General features: G+C 31.9%; 1 protein-coding gene across 7 annotated transcripts in view; it reads right to left on the bottom strand.

Moving 5' to 3' along the window:
- Nucleotides 1-20,665, bottom strand: part of CAPRIN2 (caprin family member 2) — a 66,350-nt gene that overhangs the window by 25,673 nt on the left and 20,012 nt on the right. For all 7 annotated transcript variants that reach the window (XM_074270633.1, XM_074270632.1, XM_074270630.1 and 4 more), the window contains 4 exons: nt 11,343-11,377; nt 4,195-4,836; nt 2,130-2,252; nt 675-756 (listed from right to left, as the gene is read on the bottom strand). In XM_074270633.1, coding sequence (XP_074126734.1) covers nt 675-756; nt 2,130-2,252; nt 4,195-4,836; nt 11,343-11,377 — 882 coding nt within the window. The remainder of the gene's footprint in view (nt 1-674; nt 757-2,129; nt 2,253-4,194; nt 4,837-11,342; nt 11,378-20,665) is intronic.

Raw genomic sequence — 20,665 nt, 5'->3', positions numbered from 1 at the left:
CAGCACACCTTTGGTTATAGTCATCTTTGTAACCCCAATGAATTTAACACAGTTCTTTGTACATAACAGACAGTAATGTATTTGTTTTATTGAGCTGTCATAAAAAGTGGAGTCTGACTCACTTTGAAAACCAGAATTCAATGGTATTCAATTTTGCAAATTATAATATTCAATATATCCAATTTTGGCTAAGCAATTTGATCTCCCTACTAGGTTTAGCTATATAAAACAGTTTCAATTCATCCACAATCACTTCTTAAGGTTGTAGGGATGCAAACACAAAATGAAGCAATTTCTGCTTTTAAGAAGACTACATTCTAATAATAAAAGTTTCACAGATATCTTAAGATTAAAATTACTGCTAATAGAAAGCTAACTTGACAGAATATGAGTAAGTATTCCAAGAGAAGTAATAAAGCAAAGCTTCAAATATTGCTTTGCTGTACCTTCAAATTATATACCAGGTCACTATATTTCAAGTAAAAAGTCATTTTAATCTATTACCTAAATGTCTGTTCCTACCAGATTTCAACAATAACATAAACCCTTAAACACTAGGCAGGCACAGATGACCAGTTAGTTTTGGAGCTCCTTCCAACTTGGTAGCAGTATTTTCTAACAGAACCATTCTTTAGAGAGAAAGAGTAACTAAAGATTTGAGACTGATCACATACCTTCAGGACTATCTGGAATAACTGAAGGCAGTTGTGGTGAAGGAAGTGCACTTGAAGGCTTGTCAAAATCCAAAACTGATTCCTTAAGTTTATCATTAAAAAAAAAAAAAAAGTAAAGATTATGTAGTAGAAGCAAATATTATTAATTCATTTAAAAGTTCTGTTACCTATATTATATTTAACTTTAACATATTTAACATGTATTGGTCAACCTAACATTTGGGAGAAGGGGTGGGGGGAAGGGAGTAAAAGTTGGAACAAAAGGTTTTGCAAATGTCAATGCTGAAAAATTACCCATGCATATATCTTGTAAATAAAAAGCTATAATAAAAAAATAAATTTAAAAAAATAAATAAAAGTTCTGTTACCAATAAGCAAGGCATAAGCTCAAACTTGCTCATAAAATCAATAGTATCTTTCCTTGGAATCTGTAATAACATATTAAACTTAGATTTTCCTACTTTCTGTAAAATACCTTAAGCAGCTTTTTAAAAAATTCTAGCCTAAAGCAGCTGCCAAAATAAATGAACCACTTTCTACAAGTATATGGAATAATTCTTACACTAGAGAAACAATTTCCAAATCATTCTTTACATGAAAATATCTTAGCCTTCATTTTTGTGTGGTAAGCCTTCATCCAAATAAACTAAAGAAAACCAAATTTATTTTGTTGCAGACACATAATGGTTCATATTGAGTTAATGATTTGAATTCTCTTTTTCCTTCCTAAATCAGTCATTCCCAGTGATGCCATGAAGCCTTCTTTCTAGTTTTACATTCAATGATCTTAACCTTTGAACTTAGGTGATACTACGTAAATTAGCTTTTCTGGACTTTTACATTGTTGATCCAAAACAGAATTTGTCTTGGGCAAGGCAGATAGATGGTACAATGAATAGAGTGCTGGTTCTACAGTCAGGAAACCTGAGTGCAAATACTTCCTCAAATACTTACTCACTGACTAACTCTGGATGGGTCACCTAACTTCTGCCTGCCCCATAAAATAGCAGAAAAAATAGCACTCAGATTTCAAGGTTATTGGAAGGATAAGAAGAAATATTATTTGTAAAGTACTCTGCAACCTTAAAGCACTACATAAATGCTAGGTATTACTATTATTATTTCCTCATGTGAGCTGTAAGATATTTGAGAATAGAAACTATCTTATATTTTAAAATCCTAAGTATTACTGAACATATGAGTATCCCACATTTATTCATTTGAAATAAAATGTTGGGGCAGCTAGGTGGCGCAGTGGAGAGAGCACCAGCTCTGAATTCAGCAGGACCCGAGTTCAAATGTGATCTCAGACACTTAACACTTCCTAGCTGTGTGACCCACTTAACCCCAGCCTCAGAAAGAAAAGAAAAAAAAAAAAAAGAAAGAAAGAAAGAAAATGCTGACAAGCAATCGTTTTAATGGCCTTATATGTTAAAGAGCCTCTCAGATTCTTACCTGCATAAAATTATAAGTTCCCTGAATCTGAGTCATCAGATCCTGAAGCTTTTCTTTCCTTAGAATTGACTCATTTGGAGGGGTAAAAGGGGTATCTTTGGACAGATTCAAAAGCTGAGGCACCTAAGAGAGAAGTCCATATCACACAAGAAAATGAAATTAAATTTTTCTACTGAAGAAAATCTTTGCCCTTCAGTTATTAAATCGTTTAGAGGAGCATTTCATATTCAGAATCACTAGGGAAAGGGGACTTCACAAGCAAGTTTTCCCCTACCTTTAAATTTTTCAGCCTTTTTGGATGAACTCAAATTATGCTGTTTTCTATAATCTTAAACATAAGCACCATAATTTAATCTAATTCATAATGAGTCAGTGTCATCATTGCCATACTGCATAGTACAATTATGTCACTCAAGGCCACTTATAAGCCTGATCCATAATGTAGAAGTGACTAATCAATTAACTATAATAAGATATGACTCCATGTAGCTATCATGTACAGTGGTAAGTACATGGTAAGTACTTCCTTACTCTAAGGAAGTATATAGATTTTTTACTTCCTTAATAGTCTTTTGGGTTCCTTTCATGTTCTAGGGAGTTAAGGCTGCTATATAAAGTAACCTCTCCAGTTGATCAAAACATTGCCTCACTTCATCTTCAAGTTCTATCATTAATTATAGTTAGAGCTGTTACTTTCAAGTGCTTTGGATCTCAGGCTGTCTGTGAAATAAATTTACCAAACAGAAATAGATCCCAATATAAAAAGTCATTATTCCATTCAAGAGTAAACAGTGGTAGAAAAGAGCCACATAAAGATGCTGATTTTATAAAGAAAAAAGGGGGGAAGATTTGGACAAAGACATATTTAAAGACTGTCATTAAGTTTTAGTTTTATAAAAACTGGAATAAAATTATATTTCATCCACAAAATAGCAACCTTCTGCAGAGGCAGGCTTAGAAAAACTAAGGTTAATGATAAGAACATTTTAAAAAGGAAATGTAAGAGCTGTGGCAATAATTATGCCATCAAGACACTCCCTTCATCCAACAGATGTGACATGGGGATCATTTATTCATTATGTTCTATGCTTGAATGTACCCAAGAATCATAATATTCAAGGTTGCAGAGAAAAATCTTGGTTTGTGTTCAAATCCCAGAAAATCTCTTTGGAGGTGCAAAACACTGGCCAATACAAAACAATTTTATATTCCTTAAGATAAAAAAATTTTGTACTGTGGGCAACTCAAATAATTTAAAGCAAAAAGTTTACAGACATAGGAACTCATGGGGATTACAAAAGATTCACCTTTTAAAAACTATTCTAAAGCCAAAACTTGAATAAAGGTGAAGATTTTCAATATATAAAAACAAATAATCAAAACTGTTGGCTCACAAATGTTTCCTTTGCTATAGCTTCTCTTTTTTCCTCCCAGTCTATACATTTTCTCATTCAACAAAGCTAGCTACTCAATGAATTATCCTTATATTCATTGTTTTACTCTTGAAGGAAGCATTTCTAATCCCACTATATCTTGGAGAAAAATCCAAATTTGGATCATGATTTGGCTACCAAAATGTCTTATCTTAACAAATAGGTACAGATTGGTGTTAGGAAACCACAAAAGCAAACTTATCATGAAAGTGAAACAGGAGAATCAACCCCACCAAAAGATCAATATCTTTTGATATTGTCATAGGATACTATTTCTATTATAATTTTTTTTTGATTCCATGATGTTTTTGTATATTACTTACTTTTTTCACTTCATGATTGGGTTGCTATCTGTGCTCTCAGTTCTAAAAAGTAAGAGTCAGCCTTTGAGTATCAGGGCCCATGATCTCAGCACCAACTAGTTAGTTTTCAGATATGCAAATTTTACCTCAAACTTAAATAGCTAAAGACAAATGATATGAATATCTCAAAGATAACTAGATCTAGTAAGCAAAGAACAAAATTAAATCTCTTTTAAACTATTTTGGGAAGGGCTGTAAAAAGGGATCTCAATCTAATTAGTTAACAAGTTCTTTATATTGCTAATAGCAGAATAATGCCCATCAACTCACATCTTTGGATTCTGAATCATACTTCCTGGTCATCAACTGCCCGTTCACTACAATATTTGCTGCTGGAGGTCCCCAGGACTTGGAAGGAGATTGTAACTTTTGCATCAAAGCCTGTTTCTGACTCTCAACATTGGCTTCCCAGGGCTCTGGAATTTCAGATGACTTTTTATCTTGTTCTTCATGAATCAAAGTTGGCCAAGACCTAATCTCCTGGGCAGAAGCAGTCCAAGATTTGGAAGTCTGTTTCTTTGGCTCCAATTCTTTTTGCAGAGGAGCAACCCAGGGCTTTAGGGACTCTTGTTTCTTCTGTTTCTCCTGACTACAGACTGAATTGGATTTGGGCATGTCTTGCTCCCATGTCCCATGTACTATGCTGGATTTAGAGATTTCTTGCTGCTTCTGTTCAAGATCAATAGTAGTGGATTTTGGACTCTCCTGATTATCTTCTTCTGGAGTTAAAATAGATTTTGCAGTCTCCTGTTGCTTAACAGAATCCCAAGACATCAGGGACTCTAGCTTCTTCTGGCCTTCCCAACATTTTGTAAGATTTGGCTTCCTAGTATAATCTTCTTCCCAACACTGCTGACCTTCTGGTTTCTTGCTTGAATATTCAACTTCAGATAGATAGTGTCTGTTGAGAAACTAAACCACAGAAGTTGATTTATGCTGAAGTTATAAAATAGGAGAGGTTATTTATTTGGCTGAAAAAATATGCTTGTTTTTGCCAAGATCTTTCACTATGCCAAAAACAAAAACAAAGCAGAAGATTAGACAAATAAAAAGAAACATAATATAACATTTGAGGTAGAAGATACTGATAGAGAATGTGAATAAAGGCTTCAGAGAATCCTATCATCCACAATGGCAAAATTATATCTATTTGAGGACCATGGGCCTTATTTAGTATGTTGTTACCTTTAATTGCTTAAGGAAAAAGTAAAAGACCAAAAAAAATTCTATACTTCTTTGATGAACTCTATTGAGCTTCCTAGAGTATAAGTAGAACATAGGAGACTCAAGGGGGAGAACATTGTAATTTATGACTTACTAGATCAGAATTTTGTATATTATGGCCAAATCTGATGTCCAAAATGAAATAATGGCTTAGCATTTTAAAAATGCTCATCAACAAGAACAAAAACCATAAGAAGATACCAACAAAAGATGTAGAAAAGGCTTTTGAAAAACAATTATTTGAATTTTTAAAAAAACATACAAACAAAAGGATTTTTGATTATTAAGAATCTTTTCTTTAATATCAAATTATATTGACATTATATGAAGCATATCAAATTAATAGTATCAAAAGAGTTTATCTAAAAACTGAGTACCAATATGATTTATATTGGAAAAATACTGAAAGCTTTTCTAGCAGGAAGTTAATTAATGCTGTCCACTGTCACCAATACTTTTTTATAAAAAAACTAGAAATGTGATTAAAAGAAATAAGAAATTCAGAGAGTCAGTGTAAGGAAAAAGAGTTAAAAATAATTAAATAGACTTTTAAAAAAGCAATCATAATATATGCCAATAAGGAGAGAGGAAATATAGGAATGAAAGGAATTTGTTATTATTAGTTCTTAAGTTGTATCATATAGCAGTAATTATTGGAATTATTTCCTAGATTAAAAAAATAGAATAGACTGACTATATCAGTCTAGTCTTTGACAACCCCCCCCCCCCCCCCCCCCAATGAAAGCAAGAATTCTTTGCTCAGGAGTAAGTACAGGGAAAACTAGATATTAGTGTGGTTAAAAAATAGGTCTAGACCAGAATTTTAAATACCATATTCCACAAAAAATTCCAAATGAGTAAACAAACTAAATATAAGGCACCAACCTATTCACTCAAGAGAATGAATTTGTAACCATCCATGGAAAAAGATTACTTTGACTGTATAAAAATTGTACAACTTTTAAAATGTATGTAGGAAAAATATCTTCTCCAACTCGTATCTTTGCACAAAGCATCTGATAAATATGACATATACAATATATAGAAAATCAATACAAGTTTAACAATCTCCCATAGTCTGTGGTCTAAGGGTATGAATAAGTTGAGTTATGTAATGCTTTATCTTTATTTCTTAAGAAGCAAATATGAAGAATTCAAAATGTAAGCAAGACAAATGAATTGATCATAACCAATGCATTCATAAAACAAAGCAAATATAAAGACATACACAACATTTAAGTAGCATTTAAACAGCAACAAAACTTATATAAGATGACAATATATATACTATGACAATAAAGTGTTTACTTTCACAAATGGAAATGATGCAATAAAACTCAAAACGGGTCTAAATATTCTGCAGTTCTCTCATTTTTATCCATGAATGTCCATATGAAAAACTATATCAACTCTGGTATCAGAATTCATACCATAAATAAACAACCTTCCTTTTTTCATTTTGGAAGAGGGATCTGATTCTTTCCTATATTCACACAGTGGAGGAAAATTAAAATAAATCAATCTTAAGACAGCTATCTATCCTACCAAAAAACTGTATAATACCTACATGTTTTTACTGGACTCATTTATTACATTTTCCATAAAGTATGAAGCTAAATTTCTAGTTTTTTTATTATAGCAGTTCATTTGAATAAGCAAATTAGATCTTCTAGATCCTTTTTTCCCTTTAATTACCTTAAAAAGGCAAGAAATGCAACAAATAAAATAAGAGGACAAAAATCATTGTAAAAAAATCTACAAGGGAAACAACTGAATTGACAAGTAAAATAATAACACCTGAAGAAATAATATAAGGTAAAGAGAAAAATTAGAAAGCACAGTTTTATTTTAAAAACTCCAAAAGGAAAAAAAGAAACCAAGAATTAGAGCTCTTAAAAGGAAAATTCAAAAAAGAAAAATGATGGGGCTGGGGGGAGGGAATGTCAGAAAATAAAGCAAAGGCCTTTATTTATAAAAAAAAAAAAGGTTGGTACATCAATACAAAAGAGTTGCAACCAAAAATAGAAAATAACACAGCAGTGACCATAAAATTGGCATAACAAGAAATTTTTACAAACCAAGGACAAATAACCTGAAAAGCAGAGCTTAGTAAGCCAATCATTGATTTAAAAAAAAAAAAAAAAAAAAAACAGACATTTAACTAAAAGCCTGAATACCATACTCCCACAAGTCTTACAAAAAACTTGGCCAGTTATTGGAAAGAAAGGGCAAAGTATAGATGGTAATATATAGAACATGACAGGGAAAACCTGAGTTTGAATCATTTGGCACTTGGAAATTACAAGTGGACAGAAAGAGACAACTCATGCACAATGTCATGTCTATCCTTACTCTCCCAAAATTGCTCAATGAAAAATAAAGAAAAGATTAGCATATGACACCAAAAGAAAAAAGCCAAGAAAACTACTTGTACAGTAAAGCATATTCCTTCTGTGGAAAAATAGATTTTTAAAGAAAAGCAGTTTTTTAAAAAAGATTAGTAACAGAGGCATGTTAAGTATCTCTTTTATTAACAATGACTATAAAAGAATCTCTGAAATTCAGGATATGCAAAGAAAACAAAGCAAACAAGTAGAAATAGCTTTTTTTATTGATTGGCTCCGAAGTCTAGGAGAAGGAAGTCCCATTTAGTCAATAAGATCATTAAGGGAACTAAATGAGTGAGCAGAACAAACAGAACATTACATTAACAACAAGATGATTCAAGGCAATTCCAACAGACTTGTGATAGAAAGTGCCATCTGCATCCAGAGAGAGCTTTGGAGACAATGTGAGTCAAAGCATAGTATTTTCCTCTTTTTGTTGAATTTTGTTTGTTTGCTGCTTATTTTTTGTTCTTCTCATGTTTTTTTTTTTCCTTTCTGATTTGACATTTCTTATATAGCATGATGAATCTGGAAATATGTTTAGAATAAGTGTACATGTTTAAGCCAATATCAGACTGCTTACAGTCTTGGGAAAGGAGGAAAGGGAAAGAGAGAAAATTTGGAACACAGGATTTTTTAAAATTGTGATTTTGTGGGGGTCTTGTTTTTTAAATTAATAAATTTACTATTTCCCCCAGTTATATTTAACACAATTTTTTTACATTTGTTTTTAAAATTTCTGAGTTCTAGAGTCTCTCTTATCTCCTCCCTCAGCTCCTAGTAAGAAATCACATGTGAAGTTATATAAAACATTTCCCAAAAAAACATGTTGGAGCACAAGGTTTTGCAGGGATGAATGTTGAAAACTATCTTTGTATATATTTGGAAAAATAAAATACTATTAAAAATAAAATGAGGGATTTGAACTTAATAGCAATTAGGTCTTTTTGAGTTCTGCCACAAGAAAAAATAAATGAAAAATTTAGAAGACATGCAAAGATTAATGAAAACTGATATAGCAAGCAGAACTTAGAAAATATATATGGATTTACAACATAAATGCAAAGAAAATAATGAAATTTCATATAATGACAGAATTCAGCCCTAAACAAAAGAACTACAACAATTTATGTGCTTCACTGAAGAGGTAGGAAGAGGAGTAGCTGTAGATTGTGAGGTGCTGATTGATTCTCTCCCCTCTCCCCCATTTTTGCATCTTTGTTACATGTATAATTCAGAAATAAAATACAATTTAAAAATAAAAAGCCATCCATTTTTTAAAAGGTAAGAATAATAATAGTCTGTATGCTACAACAAAGATTTCATAAATAAAACATGGCAGAGATAGTAGTTCCATTAGTAGTTTTATACTAATGTAATCCTAAATACTACATCCAACAAGAAGTCATAAAAATTAAAGAAAATAATGATAAGGCACATGAAAATCTGTGGGATGAAGTTATAGATGTTATTATTTTTACTTAAGAAAAAAAGGAAAAGAAAACTAAGAGAAAAACTAACAAAAAATTATTGATTTGAGCCTACAATAAAAAAAAATCCCTAGAACAAGAACACAAGTTGAAATTTGAAGAAAGTCAAAAAATATAATTAAAAACAAAAGACTATTGATAAAAATAAAGTCAGTTTTAAAAAGTTAATAAAAGAAGTCACTAGGTAAAAGAAAGGAAAATCAGATGGCCAAAAATCGACTCTCAAGGGTAGGACAATAGAAAAATCCTGATATAGAAAGAGTTACAAGTGGATTTTAGAAAATACTTAAAAAGCAAAAATTTGCATTACTAAACTGGTTGAAATGGGAGGAAGAAGGTATATTAATGACACCTTACCAAACTTCTCTGAAACAAACACGGTTCTGATAGCTAAACTAGGGTAAAAAAATCAGAAAAAGGACAACTTATAGAAATATGACGGACTTAAAATAGAAATTCTATTTTTATTCACAAATACAGTAAAAATTATTATACCAAATTACTCAAAACTTAGTGTCATATAATTCCAATAGACTTGTTATGGAAGAGCTATCCATATCAAGAGAGAGGACTATGGAGACTAAAAGTGGATCAAAACATAGTATTTTCACCTTTTTGTAGTTGTTGCTTGCTTGTTTGGTTTTTTCCTCATTGTTTACACCTTTGATCTGATTTTTCTTGCATAAATGTGGAAATATATTTAGAAGAACTGCACATATTTAACCTATATTGGATTACGTGCTTTCTAAGGGAGAGGGGAGGCAGAGGAGAAAATTTTGAAACACAAGGTTTTGCAAGGGTAAATGTTTAAAACTATCTTTGCATGTATTTTGAAAAATAAAAAGTTATTATTTTTTACAAAAAATTAAAGAAATATGAGAGGGGAAAAAAGATTTGGTGCCATACCAAGTTTAATGCTACTATATCACAAACTATATAAAAAAACAGTACTAAATAAAATAAAAAAGGAAGACCTAAAAAAAAAAAAAAAGTACACTCAGGGTCTAGTTTTTTTCAACAAACTTAAGGACACAAATTATTCTGGAAAAAGTTTTTATTGGATAAGAGCTATTAGAAAAGATGGAAAGCAGTTTGATTGAAAGTTTTAAGCCAGCATTATAACACATGTGACAATAAATCCTAAGTGATAGGAAATAAACAATCTACACAAGAAAAAGCACACACTTTTTATTTTTATTTATTTTTTTCCCCCTGAGGCAATTGAGGTTAAGTGACTTGCCCAGAGTCACACAGCTAGGAGTATTAAGTGTCTGAGATCACATTTGAACTCAGGTCCTCCTGACTTCAGGGCTGGTGCTCTATCCACTATGCCACCTAGCTGCCCCACAATTTTTAAACACTAAGAAAATAAAAGAAAATTATAAAACATAGTGGATAAAATGTTAGTGTCAAAAAGACCTAAAGATTCATATTCTGTCCTGGACCAAATCAACAAACTTACTCATCCATAAAATGAGGATGGTAACAGCACTATTTAAGTTCACAAGGCTGTAATGAGGCTCAAATGAGATAATACATGAAAAAATCACTTTGCAAACCTCAAAGTGTTTTTAGTTATTCCATCATTTTTCACTTGTGTCTTACTTTCTGTGATTCTACTGACACCATTTTCTTTCCAGTTTATTTTATGTAAGAAAATGAGGCAAACAGGGTTAAGTAACTTGCCCAGGTCCACATAGTAGTATTGTGTATGAGTCTGGATTTGAACTCGGAAAAATGAGTCTGACTCCAGACCAGGAACTTTATCTACTGTGCCACTTCACTGTCCTCTCAAAGAGCTAAATCATAGGAAATATTATAATCAGACATGGTTAAGAAAGGATTATACAATACAGAATCTCAACTACATAAATATTAAAAATTTTATTTTTTCCCAAATAATAAAAATATATAATATCTTTTCTCTCCTACCTCCCACCCAAAGTATGTGTGTGTGGGGAATGGGAGTGAGAGGGGGGAAAAAAAACCTCTTATACAAAAATGTACAATTTAAGCAAACAAATTCTTACACAGGTCATGTCCAAAAAATATAGGTCTCATTCTAGAATATGAGTCTATCACCTCTCTGTCAAGAGATGAGTAGCATGCTTTATCATTTGGCTCTCTGGAAAGACATTAACTAAAAAGCTTTAACAGAAAGGCAACTAAAATCTGAAAACACATAAATTAGAAAAAAAAAAAAAAAGGTCTAATTCTTTAAAACTCTGTTCCACCTTTAAATGCTAATCATTAACATTTAGTGAGAAAGATATCTATTAACTACTAAATCGCCAAAGTTCTTTTCAGTATCTCTTACCTCTTGTGGCTGTATCTCAGGCTCCATAAGAGGTTCTAGGGAGAAAGGAGAGTAAATTAGAGGAGATTTTTCATTCTAAAATGGATTGCTAACAAATATTTCTTGCATCAAAAGTATACCTAAATATAACAATGTTTAAAACATAAGCCGAAATTTGGAACTATGCCCAAAAAGTTATCAAACTGTGCATACCCTTTGACCCAGCAGTGCTACTACTGGGCTTATATCCCAAAGAAATACTAAAGAAGGGAAAGGGACCTGTATGTGCCAAAATGTTTGTGGCAGCTCTTTTTGTAGTGGCCAGAAACTGGAAAATGAATGGATGTCCATCAATTGGAGAATGGTTGGGTAAATTATGGTATATAAATGTTATGGAATATTATTGCTCTGTAAGAAATGACCAGCAGAATGAATACAGAGAGGCTTGGAGAGAGTTATATGAACTGATGCTGAGTAAAATGAGCAGAATCAGGAGATCATTATATACTTCAACAATACTGTATGAAAATGTATTCTGATTGAAGTGGATATCTTCAACATAAAGAAGATCTAATTCAGTCCCAGTTGATCAATGATGGACAGAGGTAGCTACACCCAGAGAAGGAACACTGGGAATTGAGTGTAAAATGTTTGCACTACTGTCTTTCTACACAGGTTACTGATACCTTTGGAATCCAATTCTTAACCATGCAACAAGAAATTTGGTTTTACACACATATATTATATCTAGGATATACTGTAACATATTTAATATGTATGTGATTGCCTGTCATCTAGGGGAGGGAGTAGAGGGAGGGAGGGGAAAATTTGGAAAAGTGAATACAAGGGATAATGTTGTAAAAAAAATTACACATCAACATGTACTGTCAAAAAAAATTATAATTATAAAATAAAAAAAAAAAAAGCCATGAGCCGAGTCATATTCTCTCAATTAAAAGTTAAGTGTTCTCATTAAACCCTCATACCTTCAAATACCCACTATGGACAATCACAGAACAGGTTCCACAAGAAAGGGTATTTGCAAGGGTATCCTGGAATCAGCTTATATTGGTTTGCAAGAAACAAGTTTTAAATTTTCAGCACAATCATTTTTACCTTGGAAATCAGCATATACACTGCAAATTAGGACTTCACTTACTGGCTACTCTATACTTAATAAAGTGGTAAAGAAAATACTAGTAATGCAGATTAAATTTAAAATTGTGCTGTGGGAAGTCAGTTATTAAACATTTACCAGCATATTCCTGGGTTAATCCAACATAATAAAACTTAAGATCTAAGCACAGATAGAAGTACCAGTAGCATCTCCTAAACCCAACTGGGGCCAAAGAAAAGTATGACACTCAAGATTAGAAGGAAAGTACAAAGCTAAGAAAAAAATATTTTAAGCCAGTATCTTTGATAAAGGCTTGATTTCTAAACTATATGAAGAACTGTATCATGGCTCTCTTCAACAATGAGATGATTCAAGCCAGTTCCAGTTGTTCAGTAATGAAGAGAGTCAATTACCATCCAGAGAGAGGACTATGTGTGGACCACAACATAGCATTTTCACTCTTTCTGTTTTTGCTTTCCTTCTCAGGTTTTTTTTTTCTTTTTAGAGCTGGTTTTTCTTTGCAGCAAGATAACTATATAAAAATGTAAACATATACTGGATTCAACATATATTTTAACATATATAACATGTATTAGACTACCTGCCATCTAAGGGAGAAGAGGGAATGGGGGGAATAAGGGGAAGTTTTGGAACAGATGGTCTTGCAAGTGTCAATGTTGAAAAATTACCCATGTATATGTTTTGTAAATAAAAAGCTTTAACAATAATAATTTTTTTAAAAAAATTGTGTCAAATTTGTAAGAATACAAATCATTACCCAATTGATACAAGGTCAAAGGATATGAACAGACAATTTTCAGATAAAAAAAAATAAAGCCATCTATTATAGTCAGAGGAAAAAATACTCTAAATCACTATTGATTAGAGAAATGTAATTAAAACAACTCTGAAGTAATTATCAGATTGGCTAAGATGACAGGAAAAGATAATGATGAATATTGGAGGAGATGTAAGAAAACTAAGATATTAATGTATTGTTGATAGAGTTGTGAACTGATCCAACCACTCTGGAGAGCAATTTGGAACTATGCCCAAAGGGCTATCAAACTGTGCATATTCTGATCTAACAGTGTCCCTACTGGGTCTTTATCCCAAAGAGATCATAAAAGATGCAAAACTAGGAATACACTATACACAGTAACAAGAAGATTGTGTGATGATCAATTCGGTCATACTTGTCTGAATCTGACAGACAACAGTTCAGTGATCCAAGGCAATCCCAATAAACTTTGGACGGATAAACCTATCCATATCCAGAGATTTCTCTATGGAGAGTGAATGTAAATCAACACATGCTATGCTTACTTTTTTTTTTTTTTCTTTTCTTTCTGACTTTTTTCCCCTTTTGTTCTAATCTTTCTCTCCCAACATAATTCATAAAGAAATATGTGAAAAAAAACACGAATGTACATATAAAACAAAAAAAGTCATCTTTACCTGTAACTGGGGGAAAATTAAATAAAAAAGTATGGCACTAAGTTTGGATGTTAATGATAAAAAAGGAAAAGAACACAACACTGCCTGAATGAACAGAGAATTCACCTTTTCAATAAAAAAGCTCATTATCTGTGTCATATTTTTAAGTTGATCATACATTAAGTTAGAGGAAAATGATTTCCACAGATGCATTAAAAAACCTTTCATAAAATATAGTATTCATTTATATTAAAAATTTGAAAAAGCATAGACATGCAAGGACTCCATGTCAATATGATTAAAAGCATATATTTAAAACCAAGAGCTAGTGCTATTCATAGCAGAGAAATACTAGAAATTTTCTTTTCTTTTCTTTTCTTTTGCTGAGGCAGTTGGAGTTAAGTGACTTGCCCAGGGTCACACAGCTAGGAAGTGTTAAGTGTCTGAGGCCAGAATTGAACTCAGGTCCTTCTCTGACTTCAAGGTTGGTGCTCTATCCACTGCGCCACCTAGCCGCCCCTAGAAATTTTCTTAATGTAAGATAAAGCATTTGACACTCCTCCACTTGAAATTATTTGACAAAAATTCTAACAATGGATTCTCCACACTGGAGATTGAATGTAAATCAGCATGCTATGTTCACCTCTTTATGGTGTTGGTTTTTTTTTTCTCTCCCATGGTTTTTTCCTTTTGGTCAAATTTTTTTTCTCTCAACATGATTCATAAAACAATATGTATTAAAGATAAATATTCTAAATTTAATTTAAAAATAACAATAATAAAAAAAAGAAGGGCAAGCCAAAGAATTTTCAAATTACTGAGCAACTGTGCTCACTTTACATCTCAGCAAAAGATTCTGCAAACAAGGCTTCAGCATCACGTGAACAAAGAATTACTAGAATTTTTGGTTTTTGAAGAGGCTAAACTGTCAACATTCACTGGATTATGGAGAAAGTAATAGAGTGGCAAAAAAAAAAAAAAATCTACCTTTGCTTCATTGGCTATACTAAGCCTTTGATTGTGTGGATGACAACAAAATGTGGCAAGTCCTCAAAGAGAGAGGAGCTTTTTGAAGGCTCCATTTTGGAAAATAGATATAATTCTTATTGGCTGTGATGGTACAAATTCCATTGGCCTGAATAAGGCACCCAAATGTGGAGACTCAAGAAAAAGTGAAATACATGAATTAAAAGGTTTTCTGTTACAGGAAATGGATTTGAAATACTAACATTGCAATACAAATTTTGCAGACTGAAGAATAAATCTACAAGTATTGGTGATACTTTTACATAAAACTGTGGACTACCTACTATGGTTTTTGCTTGTTTTTTTCCCTAATTTTATTTTATTTGAAGAAACAAAATAAGCAAAACGAAAACAGAAAAGCACAAAACAAAATGAAACAAAAGAGAACATTATCATGTGCCCAGCAGAACATCAAGGAAAATTCAAAATATATAACAACAAATACCAATTTAAGAAGTATATGTATTTAATAGAAGATATTATATTTACAAGTATCCATCTTTTCTTTACTTCCTTGTCAATTGTTCTTTTGTTTTCTGATGCACAACTTATTTACTTTATTCTTTTCCCCCATTTTTATTCCCCCCACTCCCAATTAGACAACAGTTAAGTCCTTACTTATACATTATATACACACATACATACACAGACTCACATATACCACATACATATGTCTTCTTATCCCTGCTGACTCTCATTAAATTCTGCTTCACAATTGAGGTTACTATTATTTAAAAATTATGTAAAAAAAACCATGAACTGCAAAAAAGAAAATACCCCACCCTTAAAATGTACTTTGGGAACAGGCAAGACTAGGATTCATCTTCAGAGGAGGATAATGTTTTTTTTAAAAAAAAGTTTTTACCCTAAACAGTAATGTAAAATGGTTCCCTACCCAGAGAGAATTTAAAGAACTCAAAAAAGAATCCAAAAATTAAATGAAAGGCATTGAAGAAAAACTAAAGAAAAAAATTAAAACCATCTAAGAAAAACAAGAAGCTTATGAAAAAAAAGTTAACCAATTAAAAAAAGAGGTACATTGTCTCAAAGATGAAAATAACTCTTTGAAAAATAGAATCAAGCAAAAGGGAAGCCAGTGAAGGTATGAGAGACCACGAGATTGTAAAGAATAAGAAAATAGAACAGAATGTGAAAGAAAATTTAACATAGAGCCAATATCAAAGAGCAATTTTAAGGAATTCAACAAGGATAAACTGTTCAAACTTGAACAAGTTGTTTATGTTTTTTTTCTACATGGGAAATGTATACTTTATGTTTAAGATTTACATCAACAATAGGAGAAGCTCAAAAGAAATATTGGCAGTGTAAAGGCAAAAAATAATAATCATGTTATACAAATGAGGTGTAAAGGAAGAACAGAGCCATTACAGGGGAGAGGAGAGCTGATAGTTCTGAAAACCTATTCATATTAGGAGTGGGTTCCATAAGCAAATTACTAAATATATACCATGAAGGTACAGCATCCTTCAAAATCTATAAAGAAATAAGGGAGGGAAGATAGGTAGATGGGGAAGCAAAGGATGAGAGAAGAAGACAACGGAGGGATCCCTGAATGGGGAAGATTAAGTAATTGTAAGACCACATACTATTTGAAACAAAATTTAAAAATTGTACCGCATCTTCTCAAAATCATCCCTAAATATTTTTCTCTAAGTAAAACCTAATAAAAGTTGTTTCTCCCTTTTTATTCAATCCCTCAAAATCCCCTATTCAAATGTTTAATTTGCTCTATGACTCACTGAGAATATGAATGAATGATGGAAGAACTGTTTTACTGATACAGAAGCATATTAACAAAAGGTGTTAGGTTAGAAGAAAAACAATTGCTTTATCTCCTGAGAAATCTATACACAGGTCAAGAAGCAACAATTAGAACTGAACATGGACCAAGTAACTAGTGAAGGAGATTGCAGGAGTATGACAAGGCTGTGAATTGTTACTTTATTTAATATAGATGCAGAATACATCATGGGAAATGCCAAGCTGGATGAAACAAAAGTTGAAATTAAGGTTGCTGGGAAACATATCAATAATTTCAGATATGAAAATGATACCACTCTGATAACAGAAAGGGTGATGAGGGTGAAAGAGTAAAGTATAAAAGTTATCTTGAAGCTTAACATTAAAAAAAAAAAAATCATGGCAACTGGCCATTAATTCCTGTGAAATAGAGGGAGAAGAAATGGAAGAAGTGTCAGATTTTATATTCTTAGCTTAAAGATTACCATAAATGGTTACTACAGTCATAAAATTAAAAGATCCTTGCTCCTTAAAAAGAAAATCATGACAAATCTGGACATACTAAAAAAAAGCAGAAGAGCTAACAAAGGTCTATATAAGCCATAGTTTTCCAGTAGTAATATATATTTGTGCGAGTGGGATTATAAGGAAAGCTGAGAGTCAGAGAATCAGCTCAAAGATCCTGATGTTGGAAAAGATTGAAGCAAAAGAAGATGAAGACAGCAGAGGATGAGATGGACAAATAATATCATGGAAGCAACAATCATGAATTTGGGCAGAGTTTGGAAAATAGTGGAGCACAGAGATGCAAGCAATTGTCACAGAGTGAGCCCTTAGAAAAACCCAGTTTCTCAGATAGAGGTCTCATTCCATAAATGTACAGGGAATGGAGCCAAGTTTCTAATAAAAGTCATTCTCCACTGATCAAACGTACAAGGGCAAAGAACAGTTTTCTGAGGAAGAAACCAAAGTTAATAATAGTCATGAAAAAAATCACTATTGATTTAATAAATGAAATTTAAAAAACCTCTGGGGTACCACCTTATAAATCTTTGGATTGGCTAAGATAATAGAAAAGAAAAAGGATAAATTCTGGAAGGGATATGCAAAAAAAAAATGATATACTAGTGCATGGTTGGTGGAGCTATGAACAAGTTAACTATTGTAGAGAGAAATTTGGAATTATGACTATAAAACTGTGCAGACCCTCTGACCCAGCAATATCAATACTTAGTCTGCACTCCCAAAAAGATGAAGGAAAAAAGAAATGGACCAGAAAAATATTTTGTGATGACAAAACACCAAAAACTGAAGGGAATGCCATCAGTTGGGGAAATGGCTGAACAACTTATAGTATATAAATTGATGGAATATTATTTATGCTATTAAAAATAGGGGATGGTTTTTAGACAAACCTGGAAGACACATATGAACTTATACAAAGCGAAGAGAAGCAGAATAATTTATACAGTAACAGCAATATTGTAAATAATCTGTGAAAGAGTAACTAAAACACAATGATTAATTACCAAAAAATCCATCTACCTCCAAATAGAGAACTGATAGGCTCAGAGTACAAAATGAAGCATGTTTTTTCCTCATTTTTTTGGGAAATATTGAATAAACTGGAAATGTTTTTCATGACTTCATATGTGTAATGAGTATTGAATAGGAAAGAGGATTAAGGGAAAGAGAATTTAGAACTTAAAATTTAAAAGAAAGAAAAAGGAATGAGGAAGGAAAAAATAAAGGAGAAAAAAAAGAAGGAAAGAAGGTTGGATCAGGGAATCATCAAGAAAACTGAGATGCTTAAGAGTATAAGATTTTAAGATACAGCATAAATCTACAAGAATCATCATTACTTCTATATAGTACTAATAAAAATCAGGGAGAAATTAAGAAAACGTCCACAGAGACAACTACAAAATACCATGGATATCTGGGAGTTAACAAAATTAAGATATATAACATTTATATGAAAATAACATGTTTCATAGAAATAAAGGAGACTGGAGAGATTTCACTGCTCATAGTTTAGCTATATCAACACAATAATTGCCAATACTAACTATAATACAGATTCAGTAGTATATCCAAATTAACCTGGAACATATTTTTTAAAATTAATTAATTCTGAATTTAAATATTAAAACAACAAAGCATTTCTACATCTTTTTCTGCTACATTCTCACCCAGGGGCTGCTTTTTGGACTATATTTTATACGTTGCCACTGAACACAGGAATCTTAAAGGCTACAAAAGCGTCCTGTCTCTGGTCATTTTTGCACTCACTTTGCTGGAAGGTCCCTCTTTTCCTGTTGCATATGATCTTCTGACTGGCTTTTTGGAAGTCCTTAGGTAGAATAAGGCATTTGCTACAATCTTTCATTGAATTTCTTTATTCTTACACAGTCCAGTAAGAACTTAAAGCTTTTACTGAAATAGATATGTGGAAGCAGATATACAGATGGAGCTGTATCAATAGTGCTGTGAAATAATACAGCTCTTCTTGGATTTCAGTTAGAAACTACACAATAAATGTGACTAAATTATCTATCCACTTTGTCTCAGCAATCCTATACAGCCCAAAGAATTAAAATAGAACACACACATGTATATAGCAGCTAAGTGGCACAGTTAGAGAGAACTGGGTTGGAACCAAGGAAAACTCATCTTCCTGAGTTCAATACAGCTCAGATACCAAACTGGTTGTGTGACCCTGAGAAAGTAACTTAACCCTGTTTGCTGGGTTCTTTTATCTTTAAAATAAGCTGGAGAAGGAAGTGGGAAACCATTATACTATCTTTACCAAGAAAACTCCAAATATGGTCATGAAAAGTCAGATGTGACAGAAATAATGGAATATATACATGTACAACAAAATGTTCATAGCATCATATTTTTGTGGTAGCCGAATTCTGGAAACAAATGTCTATGAACCCCAGGAGAAAGGATGAAAAAAACTATGTAAATGTATAGAATATTCTTGTCTGTCAATAAGTAATCAATATATAAAAAGATAGGGGTAGCTACATTGCACAATGGATAGAGCAACAGACCTAGAGTCAGAGTTCAAATCCAGTTTCAGACACATCACGTTTACTAGCTCTGTGTCCTGGGCAAGTCACTTCACCCCAATTGCATCACAGAAAAAAGAAGAAAAAAAATATACAAAAAAATTTTTATTAGTTGATACAGAGGGAAATAAGCAGATCCAAGAGGACAAACACAAAGACTTAAAAAGAAGTTGAACTCACTAATGGAACCCCCCCCAAAAAAAAATTCCAGGAAAACATTTTTGAAATAGCTTGATTGTGGGAATAAAATAGAATATATATATATATATATATATATATATGTAGAGAGAGAGAGACAGACAGACAGACAGACAAGATTTCTATATTAGATGTTTTTGCTTATTTTTCTTTTTCACAAGAAAAGGTTCAACTTAGAACAGGTGTTGAGAAATAACTGACATAAAGATAAGAAATAACAATGAATTTTTTTTAAAAGCACCAAAATAATTTATATAAGTCCAAACTATACAGTTCCCAAAGAAATAAAAAAGGAAAAAGGGAACAAAGCAAAAATATAATATGAAAAATTATTTAAATAGTGATAATTTTAAGATTACTAATTTTGTTTTCCAAATCTATTTTCTTAGTAGTAAAATAATGAAATGCTACATTTTAAGCATTTAGAGTATTATTTAAAATGCTTTTTGTTATCCAGAACTCAAGAATGTTACACTACTCCTATGAGAAATATGAATAGTCAAAAAGAAGTATTGTAACTCATGAGTGGGAATGAAGTAGATACATTATAATGATTAACAGAAATTATACTGCATAATTTTGCCAGATTGTTTTAAACAGTTTGAGTAGTCATCACATACATATAATCTGAAAATTAAGAATGTACTTATGAAAAAAAAATCTGGATACAACTTGAGATCTTCCAAATAAAAAATTTTAATAATAGAATTAATTTTTATAAATTTATA

This window comes from Sminthopsis crassicaudata, chromosome 5 (assembly GCF_048593235.1).
Source record: "Sminthopsis crassicaudata isolate SCR6 chromosome 5, ASM4859323v1, whole genome shotgun sequence".
Lineage (NCBI taxonomy): Eukaryota > Metazoa > Chordata > Mammalia > Dasyuromorphia > Dasyuridae > Sminthopsis > Sminthopsis crassicaudata.
The sequence above is the reverse complement of the archived record's forward strand: the minus strand, read 5'-3'. Positions and strand labels throughout refer to the sequence as shown.